Here is a 16499-nt window from a genome sequence, read left to right as displayed (position 1 = left end):
CGTGCTTATGTCGCAGTGGAAAGCCGTGAAAATCCACATCAAATTATTTTGAGCAGTGTTTCCGATGGCAGTGCTCGCTCGATCGTAAAATGCCGCTTTGTTGCTACTTTGACGAATCAAACCAGGAAGCCACGTTCACCTACAATGTCCCGTTCACAAGAAGGGAGGTTGGAATTTCCGCTACGTTAAAAGTATTGCCGTGAGTAGTCGTGATTGAATGACGGTATAGAGTTGCTTCTCTTCAATATTTTTAAAATATTATTCTCTTTTGCACGACATCCGGGACAGATTATCATCCTTCCCTGCACTCTCGCTGTGTCGAACAGTTCGATGGACGAGTCACCCTATGACAAATATTCCTATGCGAAGAAACATCCGGTTACCAGTCAGCCCGTGTGACCAGTGCGCATTTGAAGAATCGCCTTTGTCTTTCCTGAACCCTAACCAAAACACCCTCATAACATTTTTCCACTGTTCAGCTACGTTGGCATAGCCTGTAATCGAAATAATTTTCGCGAAAGCCTACTTTTACTTTATAATTATTTGTAACCAATTCTAATTGAAGAAGTGACAAGTATAGTAACTATATTATGATTTCATATCAAAGTTCGACGAATCGGGAGATGTGAAATTCGGTGAAACAGCGTTTCAATATATTATCTGGTGCCCGAAACTTACTTATATGAAAATGTGTAACATGTGTATGTGTTCTGACACAGAAGATATGTGCAATGTGGGAAATGAATGGCCTCACGGACAATTGTCAACCAGTTGGAATTTTTGATGAATAACCCTTCGACGAGTCATCCTACTACCGATTGGCCTATTCAATCAAATGCCCGTCGGCAAATATTGTTCTTGGTTTATTTGCCATCTGCCACAAAGGGGGAATGTGGGGCTCGTCAAGCCGACATCTGCCAGCATTTTTCTCACGCCTCCAGCGCCCGTACCTACTGATGCCGACAAGTTAGTCTGAAAATAAATACCCACGGACAATTCTATAGCCGGTAAATATCTCTACGTGAGCATGATTTGTTTTCAAAGGGGCGCCCGCCTGTCGGTGCTGCTTTGAATTATACATACGTCACGGTCAAAACGTTTCGCAGCTAATGAGCGAAGGCCGACCTACCTATTTTGTCCAATTGTCCGTGTATGGGAGAGGAGAATGCCGTTGCGTCAAAGACAAGCACATCGTTTACGTGTGCGAGCGTTGCTAAAAAGAGAAACAACTATCGATGTTTTAGTATACTTGGTTTCACTCTTAGTCAGAGCGCAAACAAAGGCTAGATTTCGCAGAAACACATACACAAAGACAAAAAGCGTTTTATCACAGCGCATTGGGTGCGTTGTTACATTAGTTAGTGGAAACACTCAAACAAAGATAGTGAACGCCGTGGCGTTTAGGTGCTGAGCTGTTGGTGATGCTTGATCGGCGCAATGGGTCGGCCGAGCTCCAACCGAGGGTGAAATGAGGCAGGGCAGTTCTGTGGTTTTACTTGTTGTTTATTCTGTTTTCTTTCTTTTTTTGCACGAAATATCGCGGCTCACAACAGCTTGGCATCGTCTTTCGATGAAACTCTGTTTTATTGATTGGCGTTTCATCGAATAGTGGACATTTCATTGAACGCCGTTTTATTGAACGCCAACTCATCAAGTAGCTTGACAACGCTTGATCGAATTACGTTTCTGCTATCAAATTATTGCAAATATAATAACTACGCTCGTCATATTTTGTAAATAAAATTATTTATTTAAAGCCGTTAGCGAAAGTTATGTTGCTTAGTTTCAGCCGTCACTAAATAGTTAAAGAGAATAAATATATATGTGAGGGTGTTTATGAGAGACTTATTTGATGGTGCAATGTGGGAAGACCAGAGGCGATCAATGGCGGAACAGCCGAATCGCTCCTAGCTCGCGTGTCGAAACATGGAACGCGCGCCCCTATTTCCTAAAGATGTGCGTCGTCGTCTTCATAACAGTTCTTCCCGGTGGTGGTAGTGCCGGTCATTCGGTACTGTAGGGTTGTTAGGGTTGGGGCGAGTAAGGCTTGATGTGGGAGACGTGTACGATGTCTTGTGTTCTGGAGCGGTGGTCGCGGGGCGGAGATATTGGAACCAGCTCGTAGTTTATGTCGGAAAAACGACGTATGATGCGATATGGACCGGTGAATTTAGGTAGGAGTTTTTCACATTTTTCAGTCTGGCGAATTGGGGTCTTGAGTAAAACAAGGTCGCCAATATTATAAGACACTGGTATGTGGGTGTCCGCGTGACGAAGTGGCTGTCCCTTAGCGAAAACTAAGACGTTTGAGATATACCACATTCTAATTTGAGTGTATTTGAATTTTAGTTCATAATTGTAAGTACACAATAAATAGACCGAAAATATACACTTCTTTTTTTTTTACTTAGTACTAAAATATATTTCTGAAAATCTTTTAAAAATACCTTTATTTAAACTACATTTGAAGTTCCCTTCATGCGTTCCGAAATATGTTAATACTAAATTAGTAGGCCCAAAATACCTTTCACATAGATTTTCTAAAATATGTATTTATTTCATGCAAAATATGCTCCAACCCTAATAAAAATGCAGCGATGAAAAATATGTGCAGAATACTCTTAAAATACTTGGAAATTGTAAATACTGTTGTCTTATGCTCTAAGTATCTTTTGAGTACAATACTTCGATAGTCTGACTTAAACTACCAATGTATTGAAAAGCTCGCCTATCAGAAGTTCACTTGAAGCAGATTTGGAGTACACTGAAGCGCCTAAACAGAACATTTGATTAGTTTGTCAATTGAGTTGTGCAGCATCGTAACATAAACCGGGGCATAAATCAGCCCAGTTTATGTTATTGTTTCCTTTTTTCTATCAAGAGCAGACCTGACAAGTTTCTTGCGCACCAATCACAAACGGGGTTCGGGAACTACAATTACAACACTTGCTGATACTGGAAAGCTTCAGCAAGTACTGTGAGGAGATATGTTTGGCGTGTAATTGTGTTAGCAAATGCTAGTTCACTGAATGCGTATACTCACCATTGTATGTGATGTGAGCAGTGACTTTAATATAGTGACGTTAATGACCATATTAAATAGTCAACTAGTAAAGAAAAGCAAAATAACTATTTTAAAGTGAAGAAACTAGCTTCATCCTGGGTGGTGCTACGCAGAGAAGCTATAAAATTGTTTCTAGGAGCCGTTTTTATGGATATTGTTTCAGCGACTGCGCCGAATTATTATTAGCTCTATTAATGCTTGTAGTAAGATATATCGTCCACGAACTTCAAAACACTGTTTCCTCCTTGACAGACTCTCGAGGAGAATATCGAGTACTTGGAACCTTAATAAGTGCAGGGCTGGTCACCGGCCAAATGATTGCCTTCAGTATGTAGGCTATATAAGGCTCTCGAGCAGCCAACGGGTTCGTCATTCAGGTGTTCAGTGCGTCATGGTGTTTGTGTTTGTGTTCGTTTCTAATGGTTATTTGTGGGATGTATTTAGTAGTGCCTTCAAATACCGCAAGGACACTGTTACTAACAAAATCTCCCCCAAAATGTGTAGCTGGTGTAGCTCTGAACATTTGTGCACTAAAAAGTGCGCAAATGGCATCTTGAGGGGCAAGGAATTATATTTTTGGTATATCTAAAATTTTTTCTGATTACTATTTATGTTATATTTTGAATACCTTTCGCACGTATTTCGATCGAATGGGAAAAAAATGATACAGAATGAATACAAATTGAATATTCGTATTCAATATATTTCAAGTTCGTTTCGAGTACGGCCTTTTTTTGCTAAGGGGTAGCTGTTGCGATTCCAGAGTTTGTAGCCGGGCGAGTCGACGGGCGTCTTCGGCTCGACAAATGATCTCAGAGGCGAAGGGGTCCAGAGGTGTGGGAATATATGGCAAAACAGTGTCGAGAGTAGTTAGAGGGTCGTGAGCGTAGAGGAGATAGTAGGGAGAAAATCCTGTAGTTGTTTGACGTGCGGTATTGACGCGTAAGTTACGTAAGAAAGAATTTCATCCCAGTTGGTGTGGTTGTCGGCAATGTACATGGACATCATGATAGCTGGTGTGTGATTCAGCCGCTCGGTGAGGCCCTTAGCCTGCGGATGATAAGCGCTTGTCACATGATGAATCGTACTGACGAGCCTGAGGACCTCATTCAGAAGTTTTGCAATGAAGGGGGGTGCCACGGTAATGGACTGCAGAGCGCCAAGGCGTAGTAGTATGGAGGTGAGGAAAAAGTTCGCAACTTCTCTTGCGGTAGCCTCAGGAAAAGCTTTGATTTCTGCATAGCGGGTCATGTCGTCAATAGCTACGATGATCCACCGGTTGTTATTAGAGAGTTTTAGTAGATCGTTCCTATGACTCCGATAACGATACCCGATACTCCGCCACCGCCTCCCTTGTGCATGCATAGTATCGTTATCGGGGCTATCGGGGGTATCGGAACGATCTACTAAAACTCTCTATTGGTGGGAACGGGAAATGGGCCCAAGAAAACAATTCCGACTCTCTGAAAAGGATGATCTGGTGGGGAGATGGAGTGCAGTGTACCAGATGGTTTTGTTGCTGGACTCTTCCTGGTTTGGCATCGGTGACAAGAACGGACATATTTGTTGATGGCACGGTACATTCCGGTCCAGAAGTAGCCGGGTTCGGATTCGAAAGTACGTTTTGGAGAAGCCTAGATGTCCGGCCGTTGGGTCGTCATGATTTGCAGGAATAACATCTTTTTGCAGCTCTCGTGGAATGACAAGAAGCCATGGACGTCCTTCCGGTTCGTAATTTCGTCTGAATAGGTTGCGGTTGTGAAGGGCGAACAAACTCGCTGAGCATGCTGTGCTCTGTGAGACATGTGGGGTTACGCCAAGAAGGTAATCAGTTATCGGTTTTAAGTAAGGATCAGACGCCTGAGCTGCGGAAATGTCATCTGGTGTCAGAGGTGCTGTCGTGAGCACGTTTGTTGTGTCTTGATGAGGAGCGACGAGCGGTAGAGGGCATCGAGACAAGCCATCGGCATCGAGGTGTTTTTTTTCAGACTTGTAGAGGACGGTGAAGCTATAATCTTGCAGTTTGAGGGACCATCGCCCAAGGCGTTCTGAGGGGTCTTTCAGACTGGCGAGCCCGCACAGTGCGCGGTGGTCGGTCACTATATGGAAGTGAATTCCGTAGATATAGGGGCAATATTTTGACACAGCCAATACAACAGCCAAGCATTCGCGTTCAGTTATAGTGTAGTTCCGTTCACATGGGTAAGAGTGCGACTCGCGTAGGTGATAGCACGTTGGTTGTTTAGAACGTTTTGAGCCAAGACGCACCAATACCATGTCCACTAGCGTCTGTACGTATTTCGGTTACGGCTCCTTCAGTAAAATGGCCAAGAATGGGACTGTTCGTCAAGGCCGATTTAAGGGACTCAAAAGATTAGCGTTGAAGTGGGCCCCATGCATTTGAATGCGGCGTTATGGCGAAGGAGTTGATTGAGAGGTTCAGCGACGTGAGCAAATCCAGGGATGAACTTTCGGAAGTATGTGCATAGTCGAAGAAAAGCACGGACGTCTTTTTGAACTTGCGGAGCAGGAAATTCAGAAACGGCTCTGAGTTTGTGGGGGTCCGGGCTGATGTCAGTGGCACTGACTACACGGCCAGGTACTTTCAGCTGTCGAGCAGCGAACATACATTTCTTCGAGTTTAATTGTAAGTGTGCGGAGCGAAAACAACCAAGAACTTGCCTCAGCCGGTGTAAATGTTGATCAAGTGTGGTTAAGAAAACGATGACGTCGTCGAGGTAGCATAGACATATATCCCAGGTGAGGCCGCAGAGCAATGTATCCATCATCCTTTCGAAGGTCGCTGGGGGTATTGCACAGACCAAACGGCATACGTTGAACTGGTTGAGGCCGTCAGGTGTGACGAACGCTGCTTTAGGTCTGTCAGCATCAGTGAGTGGTATTTGCCAGTAGCCGGCCCGGAGATCCATCGATGAAAAGAAGGATGACCCTTGGATGGCGTCTGGGGCGTCGTCGATCCTGGGCAGCGGGTAGACATCTTTCCTGGTTACTTTATTCAGACGGCGGTAGTCTACACAGAAGCGCCAGGACCCAACCTTCTTTTAGAGCGCAGCTCTTAGGCGCCTGTTTCCGGCTTAAGCGGCGTCGGCGTCGCCGTCGCCGTCGCCGCCGGCGCCGGCGTAACCGCGCGGTGCGTTATGGGTAAATTTTACCGAAGGAACCCGAGGTCCTCCCGAAGATTTCGGGTTCCTTCGGGGGGATCTCGGAAGAACCTCGGGTTCCTTCGGGAGGACCTCGGAGGACCTCGGGTTCCTTCGGGAGGACCTCGGAGGACCTCGGGTTCCTTCGGGAGGACCTCGGGAGGACCTCGGGTTCCTTCGGGAAGACCTTGGGAGAACCTCGGGTTCCTTCGGAAGGACCTCGGGAGGACCTCGGGTACGTTCGGTGACCTCGGAGAGGGGGGGTCACGTGACCCCTCCCCAGGTCACGTGACCCCTCCCCAGGTCACGTGACCCACAAGGTCACATGACTCCCCCCTCTCCCCGAGGTCACGTGACCCCCCAATGTCACATGACTCCCCCCTCTCCCCGAGGTCACGTGACCCCTCCCCCCCAAGAACACGTGACCCTCAGTACCCTTCCCTCCTCCTCCTCAAGGGCTGCGCTCTAATTCGGCGTTACAGGGATTTGCAACGGCTTTCATTTTTTTACGAGGACGACGGGTGACGACCAAGGTCTAAAGGAAGGCTGGATGACTTTATTCTCCAACATTTCGGTGACGTGCTGTTGGATGACTTTGCGCTCTGTGGGTAAAATTCGGTATGGTGTGCTTTTCAGTGGGCGTGCCTCTCCAGTGTCAATGTGATGATGGACAACGGATGTTTGAGCAAGGGCTTGGCTGCTGAAGTCAAATAAATCAGAATAAGGTTTAAACAGTATGACTAAACGATGTTGGTCGACGGGAGGCAAATTAGCGTCCACCATCCTTGTAAAGTTTTCCCTCATATCGCGTGCAGAAGCGGGCAGGCAGGTGGGGGCGGACAAATGTTCCGAAAGAGCGGCGATGTGGTGTTCCTCATACATCGTCATATTGGCGACACGAGTGTTCCAGGGAAGTATTTGCGACTCCGTAGATGCGTTGGTGAGGCAAAGACAGACACTGCCATCTACTAGGGACACGATGGAGTATGGGACGACAATACTTTTCTTCGCAAATAGTGATTCAACAGGTTCCACTAGTCCAGAGGTGCCTATAAGCGACGGGTTGGCTGCGAGCGCTACGGCAACGGCAGATAGTCGTGGCAAAAGAAGGTCGTCGCTTGTGCGAAGGGTCATGTTTGTCGAATGGGCGTGATCAGTGACGGGGTCGATGCAGCTCAGTTCTAGTTCGCTTCTAGCACAGTTTATGAAGGCGTCTGTGGACGTTAGGAAATCCCAGCCTAAAATAACGTCAGCGACGCAGTTAGAAACGACGAAGAATACGACAATATAGGATATGTCTGCAATGAGAATGGGCACTGATGCACATCCGAGAGGTTGCACCAAGTCGCCGTTACCCATGCGCAATAGGTATCCGTTGGCTGGAGTAATTAACTTACGTAAGCGGCGGCAGACATTGTCTGATATGCATGATTTGGCGGCTCGTGTGTCGACCAAGGCGACGAATGTTTGTCTTGCAATACGAACGTTGACTGTCGTCGGTCCAATAAAAGGAGGATTTTTGGCAACTCGTGGCAGTGCAGCCTGACCTCCGGTGGCAACAAAGGCTGTCCTCCTTAGTTTGACGGCAGGGTCGACGGTGCGGCTGCGTGGGTGAAGGGTGACACTGATCCGCGACGTCTAGGGTACGGCGAGGGTGATCGGCCGCGGTGGTCTCGAGGTGTTTGTGAATCATTTGCAGAGCGGCGTGCGTCGGAGGAGCGGCTGTCGTCAAAATCTCTCGGATAGGGAGACGAATTGCCAGGGGCATGATAAGAGGCGTTATTATCAATTTGTCGACGGCAGTAACGGGCGATGTGACCAGCTGTGTGGCAATAGAAGCACACCGGGCGCTGGTCTTCTATTCTCCAAATGTCGGTGCGTCGTTGTTGTCCATAAATTCGTCGGGGGGGGGGGGGGGTTAGGGGTGGTGTAGGAAGAACGTCTGGTAGCGGGGTTGCGTGTCGTACAGCATTGGGCAGCAGGGTATGGGTGCTGGTGGTGCTGGCACGTACGTAGGGGTAGGCAGAGCGAGTGGTTGGAGACCAACTCGTACTTCGTCCTGCACTACCTTCTGTATAGTTTCGGTGTCGCTTCGTTGGTTTGGGGTGACATCTGACGATCGTGGTGTGCCGAAGTACGCCAGCAGTTCCTGGCGGATGATTTGCCGAATTAATTGTGGGAGGTCGGACGCCGTTGTGGTTTGTGGGGATACTTCGGCAGGCGTTCGAAGAATTCCTTTGTTATGCGGGCGCCTTGCAACTCCTCGTACTTCTTGCACTCTGTAATGAGGTGCTGAACAGTTGGAGGGGATTTCGGAGCCATGATTGAGAATAGTTCGTGTGATAGCCCTTTGAACAAATGCCGGATTTTGTCTTCTTCGGTCATGTCAGTGTCGACTCGCCAACACAGGCAAGGACGTCCTCAATGTAGGACGTGGAGGATTCGGTTGTAGTTTGGTACCTTCGGGCAAGCTTCTCTTTCGCCTGTTGTTTGCGGCGTTCGGGTTGGCCAAATGCTTCCGCGAAAGCCAATTGGAATCCGTCACAGGAATTTATCTCTTCTTCGTGGTTATCAGACCATTGGAGTGCGGTATCCTTCCAGAAGAAAACCACGTTCGCGAGTTTGAGAGTATCGTCCCACCTGTTATGTAGGCTAGCCCGGTCGTAACTTCTTAGCCAGTCGTTGACATCGGCCTCTGGTGCTCCATTGAAAACTGGTGGATCTCGCTGGCGGTTCTTGATGGGCGGTGCAGCGAGTGGTCGTTGTCCGTTGGCATTGCCCGCCTCGTCCGGCATGGCGTTGTGCGTTGAATGTCCGCTGCGAAGCTCAAGGGCCGATCGCGATAGCACAGGAACCGAGAGGTTATCGTCTGCACCTCCACCACTTGTGAGGGTGTTTATGAGAAACGTATTTGATGGTGCGATGTGGGAAGATCAGAGGCGATCAATGGCGGAACAGCCGAATCGCTCCTAGCTCGTGTGTCGAAACGTGAAGCGCGCGCCCCATATCTTAAAGATGTGCGTCGTCGTCTTCATAACAATATATATATATATATTACTAATAAGTCTGGACATTTACACTTACCAAGTAAACATTTTCAGCTGTGATCTGAGACTGTGTTGTGTTTATCCCGCTCTTATTTATTTATTTTTTGTTTCTCCCGTTTCTGGTCTTTTTGGTATAAACTTTCACCAGCTCGCTTGCGCGTCAACTCTAATTTCAAGTAATACAAGTTTGTAAATTAGAGTGACACTATAGTTTTGGAATCCTATGCCAAATTTTGTTGCCGTTTGGTGGGCCACGTACAAATTTTGAAATATATCCTTTCATACTAATAATCAATTAGTAAATCGAATAGCGATTGGGACGAATTTACTAGGATTGGAAGAACGACTTGGCAAATCACACGGCAATTAGGAAATTTCAGCTATTCTTGTTTTCCGATCGGTCGCGTTCAGTAGCGGCTCCCTCAGCTCCGCACGGAGTACCTCGAGTCGGAATTTGCGGAGTCTCTACTGACCGGCAAAAAAAGTGCGGCGCTTCAACTGCTCCCGTGCAGACGACCTGATATATTTGTATACACCCATGACATTGGCCGCGATCGGCGATTGAGGTTTTGTTAGCCGACGCAAGTGTCAGCGGACGTCTCATATTTCGATACTCTGATTTAGCTACAGAAACAAAAAATCATTCAGATCATGTTCACTATGTTCACCATTGACAAGATAGTCGGTAATCGCAGAGTTTCTGTGCAACGCGATCAAAACAAGGCACCAGATCAACGTTTAGCTCGCTTCCTTTGACGACTGCCAGCAGGATAGATCTGGCTTATCGCGTTCCCTCAACGTCACTTCGAATATTGTTTGTGCCCCGCGCACCATGCTGTTGTAGCAATCTTTTTATTCTGCCCATGTGATTTCTTTTTTATGTTCTGACTGGTGTTTGATCATAATTCGGGCATTTAAATAGTTTTTGCTGCCGACCCTACCATTCTTTTGACCCTCTCGCAGCAAGGGAATATGATGCCGGCATTACACACGAAATAAGAATGTAGATATTGCGTCCCATTTCTCAAATTACATCGCAATGTGTTTACACAACTGTAGTGCAGAGGTACCATGAGCAGGGTCTGAGAAAAGGTTAGTTTCAGTATTTTCAAAAGACCGACGAAACAAAATAAAAAAAAAAAGAAAGAACCGCCAATCAGCGGCACGTGCAAGCAGAGACAGTGGTGACAGGAAGCGCCAGGTGTGTCTTTCGTACGGCCGGCATCCAGGGCGCGCTCAGATATATACTGTTGCGTTCACGAACCCATGAGATGTTGACGCACAGTCGAAGGTGTACTCTTTTTTATTCGTAGGATTGCAACGCTGGGGAATGTTGGCGTATGATTTCAGAAAGCAATTCCTACCATTTCTACGCGCGAGTGCTCCTGCTACCCAAGGATTGAGTTACGTCCTCGTGCCCGTGCCTTTGTCAGCCCTGTACACACCTTATGAAACATCGAAAAAACATAGTTCAAAATTGGGGGTCCCACTTTTCCATACCGCTTCAAAACCCCATCTCGCTCAGCTCACTTGACAGCCGGACAAGTTGAGGCAGGGGTCCTTCCGTTGGGGATTATCCGGTACATTGTCCTCCCAACAATGAACGTACGGGCGACGGGCCAGAGGCTGAACACGTGAAAGTAGGGGCGTAAGAGCGGAGAAGGAAAGTCAAGGTCGGAAGCGACGGGAAAAAGGGTTTCGAAATTGGCACGTAGGTTCCGCAGCATTTGCTCACACGGACAGCCAACGCCGCACTGGTGATTCAACTACTGTCTTGTTCAAGATGGCCGCCGTGGTACCCAGCCTACAAGCGCGAGCTAACTCGCGCTCCTGACTTTGAGACGTGCATTTCCAGCGCGAGTGCTTATTCTGGGGAAAAACGCTTCAAAGCAGCAATTGCGATCTGTCGTGTTTGTGGCACTGGCTGCAGTCTCAGCGTAAGGGTCAATGGAGTATAGGCAGTTACGGCAAACGATCGCCGAAAAGGTATCAACTACAGCTATGAACGTTTTAACTGCCTATAAACTTAATGCTCCCCGCAATTATCGTCCCAGGTTATCCAAAAATAACGTAAAACCTTACTCATAAAAAAGGGTCCAAAATTCGAGCGGCTGCATATAACAAAGCATGGTGAATGCAGCCTCTGAGCTTTTTTCCGCAGGGCGAAGGTGGATCAGTGACCGAGTGGGGTAGCTCCCACCAGCTCGGAGCACGTGGAGTGAAAGCTCCCGCTGCAGAACCCAGAGATCCTAGGTGCAATCGCCACCCCTGCCCGTCTCGATCTGGATGAGCTTTGTACCGGCGTGCGGTCGTGTACCACCCTCCACTGCAGTGCGTAGTGCACGTTAAAGTCTCCAGGCTAGCAGTTGTGCTGCACAGGCTAAATTTCTCATCAACAGCGAGTGGCTCGTCGCATCTTTGAAATGGCTGACCAACTACACGCTGTCTAAATATCCCCACAACCCCAATTATTAATATTTTTCTACGCTCCAAGTTGAGACGCATTAGCCCACTCCGCCACAGAAATAGCTCATACGCTTGAGGAAACCTCTTTTTCGATGGCGAGGCAGTTCGTTTCGGCCTTCGAAATGGTCCTGCTGGCGTAGGCGAAAATATTGCTCTCATGTTCGGGCTTTTGTTGGACCTGTACCGCACCTTAACTAAATCCGCTAGCGTCGGTGTTAATCGATGTAGGGGCGGTGTTGTCGAAGTGCCGCAGTATAAGTCTCCTGCGTTTCCCAAGGGGCGCTGTGAAAAGGAACTTGTTAGAACTACTTTTGGGTAGTGTGAACTTGAGCGTCCCAAAACTGTAAAACATGTTGAAGCGTGCCTGCTATGGTGCGGAACGCGAGATTGCGAGGAAAATAGAAAGCATTAACAAATGCCAACGCCGTCGAAGCATATTTCAAGGCTAAGACTCTAAGAACGTGAGCCGAACGATGTCGTTTTACGCGTTCCAAGGTAAAAAAAGCAAAACAAAACCGTCGGGAAGCAAGATAGTTTGGTTCTAATATAAGAGACACGTACCCTCTATAGCGGTGGTGGCATGAATCTGACACTTCCCATTGTCTTGCTGCGCTGAGTATAACCGATTTTAGAGATCGAAAAGTGATTTTTCGTTCTTTAGCACAACATAGAATGAAAAACGGTCAGCGAAAGGGGCACTTGTAGTGCGGGGATCCATCAGTTGAGCTTGTGCTACCCAAAAGGAGGGCGCGATAGTTTGTTCAAAGCTTCAGAGCAGCAAGCGTATGGGGTCAGACGATAATACTCCGGCGATTTTGTTTAGCTACCTTAACTAACTATATTTTCGGAATCTCCGGCCCTTACCCTTTCCGGTATGCTATTTAGTATCGCCAAATTCAAAATAGTTATGGTGAAATCAGCAAGTGAGATTGATGTCAAGACCAACATTCACATTTCAAATGTATCCGCGCTTTTCAGTGAAGTGACGTCAAGGGAAGGCAAGCTTGCAGGTCGAGCGGACACACTAAAAATGAACTATGCCGATAATTTGTTCCGTGATGCTGCGCGGGTGCTGCCCTTACAAAAATCCGTAGTTAAATTCTTTTGAATTTCTGTTGAAAATTTCCTGGAATCGAATTGAATTTTTTTTTACTTTTTGATGTTTTTTAGACTTTATTTTGCAACTTATCTAACTCCTAGGTAAAATTGGTCGCTTAAATTATTTTTTATAATTCCTTCTTAAGTACATTTTTAGAATTACTTCTTGCATACATTTTTTAGAGTTCCTGCTTAAATATATTTTCTTTACTTTCTTTTGACGGAACCGCAGTTTAACGTTAAAAAAACACTCAATTTTCTTTTAATATATGGTTTGAGTTTGGTATGAAAATGGTGTCCCTTCGGTACGTACACATCCCACATATAAGCATTGGAAACAAACACAAACATCATGAAGCACTCAACACCAGAATCACAGTCCCGTTAACTGCTACAGAGCCCTATATAGTCTACATATTGAAGGTAATCATCTGGCCGGTGATCACCTCAGCACTTACTAAGGTCCCAAGTGTCCGACCTCCTTCTCGAAAGTCTATCAAAGGGAAGACAGTGTTTCAAAGTTCGAGGACTTCTCTGCACAGCATCACTCAGGACTAAGCCAGTCAAGCCGGTTGCTCCACTTTAAAACAGTTATTTTGCTTTACTTTACTAGTTGACTAGTTGAATAGGATCAATAAAGTCACGCTAGTCACTTACAAAATGAAAACGGCAGGGCGTGTTTTTCGAACGCCTGGCCTCCAGCCCGCGCCCCATGCCTTCCGTCGTGCATTGACTGCGCGTTTGAGCTCAAGGGGCGCTAGACGTCGAAGCGTTGTCAAGGATTGAAGGCTCGCGCTAGAGGCAGGAGAACTGAAGATCCTCCCTGCGGTTCTAAACTTGTCAGAGACTATTTTCAACACAAAGTAAACAGAACGTCTGCAGTATTTCTGATGACACTTTCAACAGGAAGTCAGCAGAAAAATATCAACGTAGAGTTAATAAAAAGTCAACAGCTTTTCTTTCGACTCGGGCAGAAGAAAATCACCAAAAAAAGTTTCACCACAAAATAAACAAACTTTCTGTTGACCATGTCAACAGGAAGTCAAAGTCAAAAGAAAGTAATCAGAGTGAAGAAGTCAACAGATTTTCAATAAAAAGTCAAAAGAAAATTTTTAGAGGGGTTTGTAGAACCATACATTCATCGCCGTCATGCCGGACCCCGCACATGTCCGCAGACCTTATAAAATAATAAAATAATTTTTCTATTTTTATAAAATAATATAAAAAAAGTAATGTCAATACGGTTTCCTTTTAGAAAATAACCTACAAAAAACAACGTCGTTAAAACTTTTTTATTTTTTTATAAATAAGTCTACAAAACAAAATCTTGTTTTTCCTTTTGAATTTTTTTTAGAAAATAACCTACAGAAAAACGTCATTACAATTATCTTCCTTTTAATTTTTATAAATACGTCTACAAAAAAAATTCAGTATCTTTTCTTTTGAAAGCTTTTTGACAATAATCAAAACAAAGTGCGTTTAAAAGGAATTCAGTAGGATCCCTGAAAGTCAATAGAAAGTCTAAAAAAAAGAAAAAAAAAAGAATGTTGAGACCTGTTTTCGAAATGATGGAGCGAGCTTCCGAAGCAATGATTTGATGCCATAAAGCAGTTTGTCACCATTTTACACCCTTCAGTTGGGCACAAAGTCTACAGTCCAAGAAGTGTACCCCTGCAATCCGGTGACGTCACTTTTTTATTGTTGCCAGTAGAGACTTTTACTTTGTTAAACACGGTGAGGACCGAAATTGTAAATTCAATAAATTCGCAAAAACAAATATTTGGGCTCAATATTTGGTCTACTATTTCAGCGATGTTTGTTGATGTGTCAAACAAATTTTCAGGCAAATCGGGGACAGTAAAGAAAATTCCGGAGAACCCCTTGAACCCTTCCGTTGGGACTGAAGAACTCAGTCACAGTTATAAACAATGTCAAGGATGAACCCGCAGCGACTCGGTAAAACGCATTGGGGTGCTCTTAGCACTAGAGCCATTCTATTTAAAGTAATTGTGTTGGGTGCATGCTTAGACAGCGCTACGTTAGTCAGCTCCGTTTGGTGTCTGATATCTCAGCTGTGGATGAGAAAGTTAGCCACTGCAGTACCACTCGTAGCCTCTGGTATTTGACGGACATCACGCAATAGTGGCACACGACAGATGGCCGCTACAATGGTACAGCAGATGGGAATGAGCAGGAATTGGAATAGAACATTTTGCTGTGCTCCGAATGGTATACCACTTTACACACGCTGGCATAATTCAGGAAAATATCAGAGATATGATCTTCCCTTGAAAGGCCTAACTGCTTCGTCATCAAATGGAGAGTGTTCTAATAAAATAGACAGCGGAAAATGAAAGGTTTTTAGTAGAAAAAACATAAATTTTTTTACCGTAAAAATGACTTAAGCATTGACGAACGCTTAGTGAGCATTCAAATGTAACGCGAACTGTTCGAACTAGTGATCAAACATTTCAAAACTCACCGTGGTTTGATTCAAATGCTACAAGCGATTTTCGGGTGTCTCAACGGAGAAAATTTGGTACATTCCCTGTAGCAGACGCCTTTTATCTCCCAAGATTCGTATTCTTATTGGCCGCCATTTTTGAAATGAATATTTCCGTAAATCAGTGATAACCTTTGAATCAGGTGACAGTAAGTTCTGAAATGTTGGCCGTCTGTCCCAAACACTAGCGTTATAGACTCAAGTCGAGACTGAAGGCCCCTGCGCACAGTTGCGTTTAAGAGCGTTTGAGTGTGTTTACTTGCGTTGCGGATGCGAGAAACCAGGACATTCCTGCTTCTCTTATTCGCATGCCAAGCTATTCCTTGAATTGGATTCCACGCTTCATACAAAGCACAGATGTGCCGGTGACTTCCTTTCGTTTCTCGACGCAACGCAGTCAAACGCACTTAAACGCTATTGTGCGCAGGGGGGTGAGCGTTGGACGATGGGAAAATCTGTTTTAAAATAAAAAAGTATATATATATATATATATATATATATATATATATATATATATATATATATATATATATATATATATATATATAGATATGGTAACGCTTTGATTCTGATGCTATTAACAACGCACATCCCTGACGTATGTGCTTTGCATACTCGTTCGTTCGACCCGATTAGCTAAAACACTGAACACGCAGGATTACTCTTATTGTGCGCAATGTGCCGCGATGCACTCCATCGACACGAAACGTAATGCTGCTGGGAACGATGAGTTACTGAAAGTCTCAGGAGGTTACAAGACACCGAAGAGAAGGTTACGCTCACCCGTGAGTAGCAAAAGATGCAGCAGAAGCTCTGCCAAGTAGATGCGAGCCATTCTGTCGCGCGATATCCGCTTCTTTGCGTGTATGAGATGCTGTGCGAGTGGGTTGCTCTATATATCCACCGCCCCCGCTTTTCTGACATTATAAAAAAAATAAAGTAAAAGACGATCACGGGATAGTCATTGACGGCAACCGGCCACGGCTTCCCTTGACCTAGACATCATCCTGATCAGTGTATAGCAACGTGGGAAACCGGCGGGCGAAAACACTTTGGCACCGAGGGAACGAGAGGACGTCTCGACGAAAACAACCTTGACGCCTCAATTTTTCCCACTATGAAAAAAAAAAAAAAACTTTTAAAGACAAGTTTATTAAAAA

The 16499-nt window shown here is 45.6% G+C and overlaps 1 protein-coding gene across 1 annotated transcript in view; it reads right to left on the bottom strand.

Annotated features, from left to right (window-relative positions):
* Positions 1-16206, bottom strand: part of LOC115311214 (signal-regulatory protein beta-2-like) — a 79336-nt gene extending 63130 nt beyond the window's left edge. Inside the window, exon 1 of the mRNA XM_040218335.1 lies at positions 16123-16206. Coding sequence (XP_040074269.1) covers positions 16123-16174 — 52 coding nt within the window. The 5' untranslated portion in view covers positions 16175-16206. The remainder of the gene's footprint in view (positions 1-16122) is intronic.
* Positions 16207-16499: the final 293 nt, after the last annotated feature.

The sequence above is a fragment of the Ixodes scapularis genome, unplaced genomic scaffold, assembly GCF_016920785.2.
Source record: "Ixodes scapularis isolate PalLabHiFi unplaced genomic scaffold, ASM1692078v2 PGA_scaffold7__128_contigs__length_106722199, whole genome shotgun sequence".
Classification (NCBI taxonomy): Eukaryota; Metazoa; Arthropoda; class Arachnida; order Ixodida; family Ixodidae; genus Ixodes; species Ixodes scapularis.
This window is presented reverse-complemented; position numbering and strand designations above follow the sequence as displayed.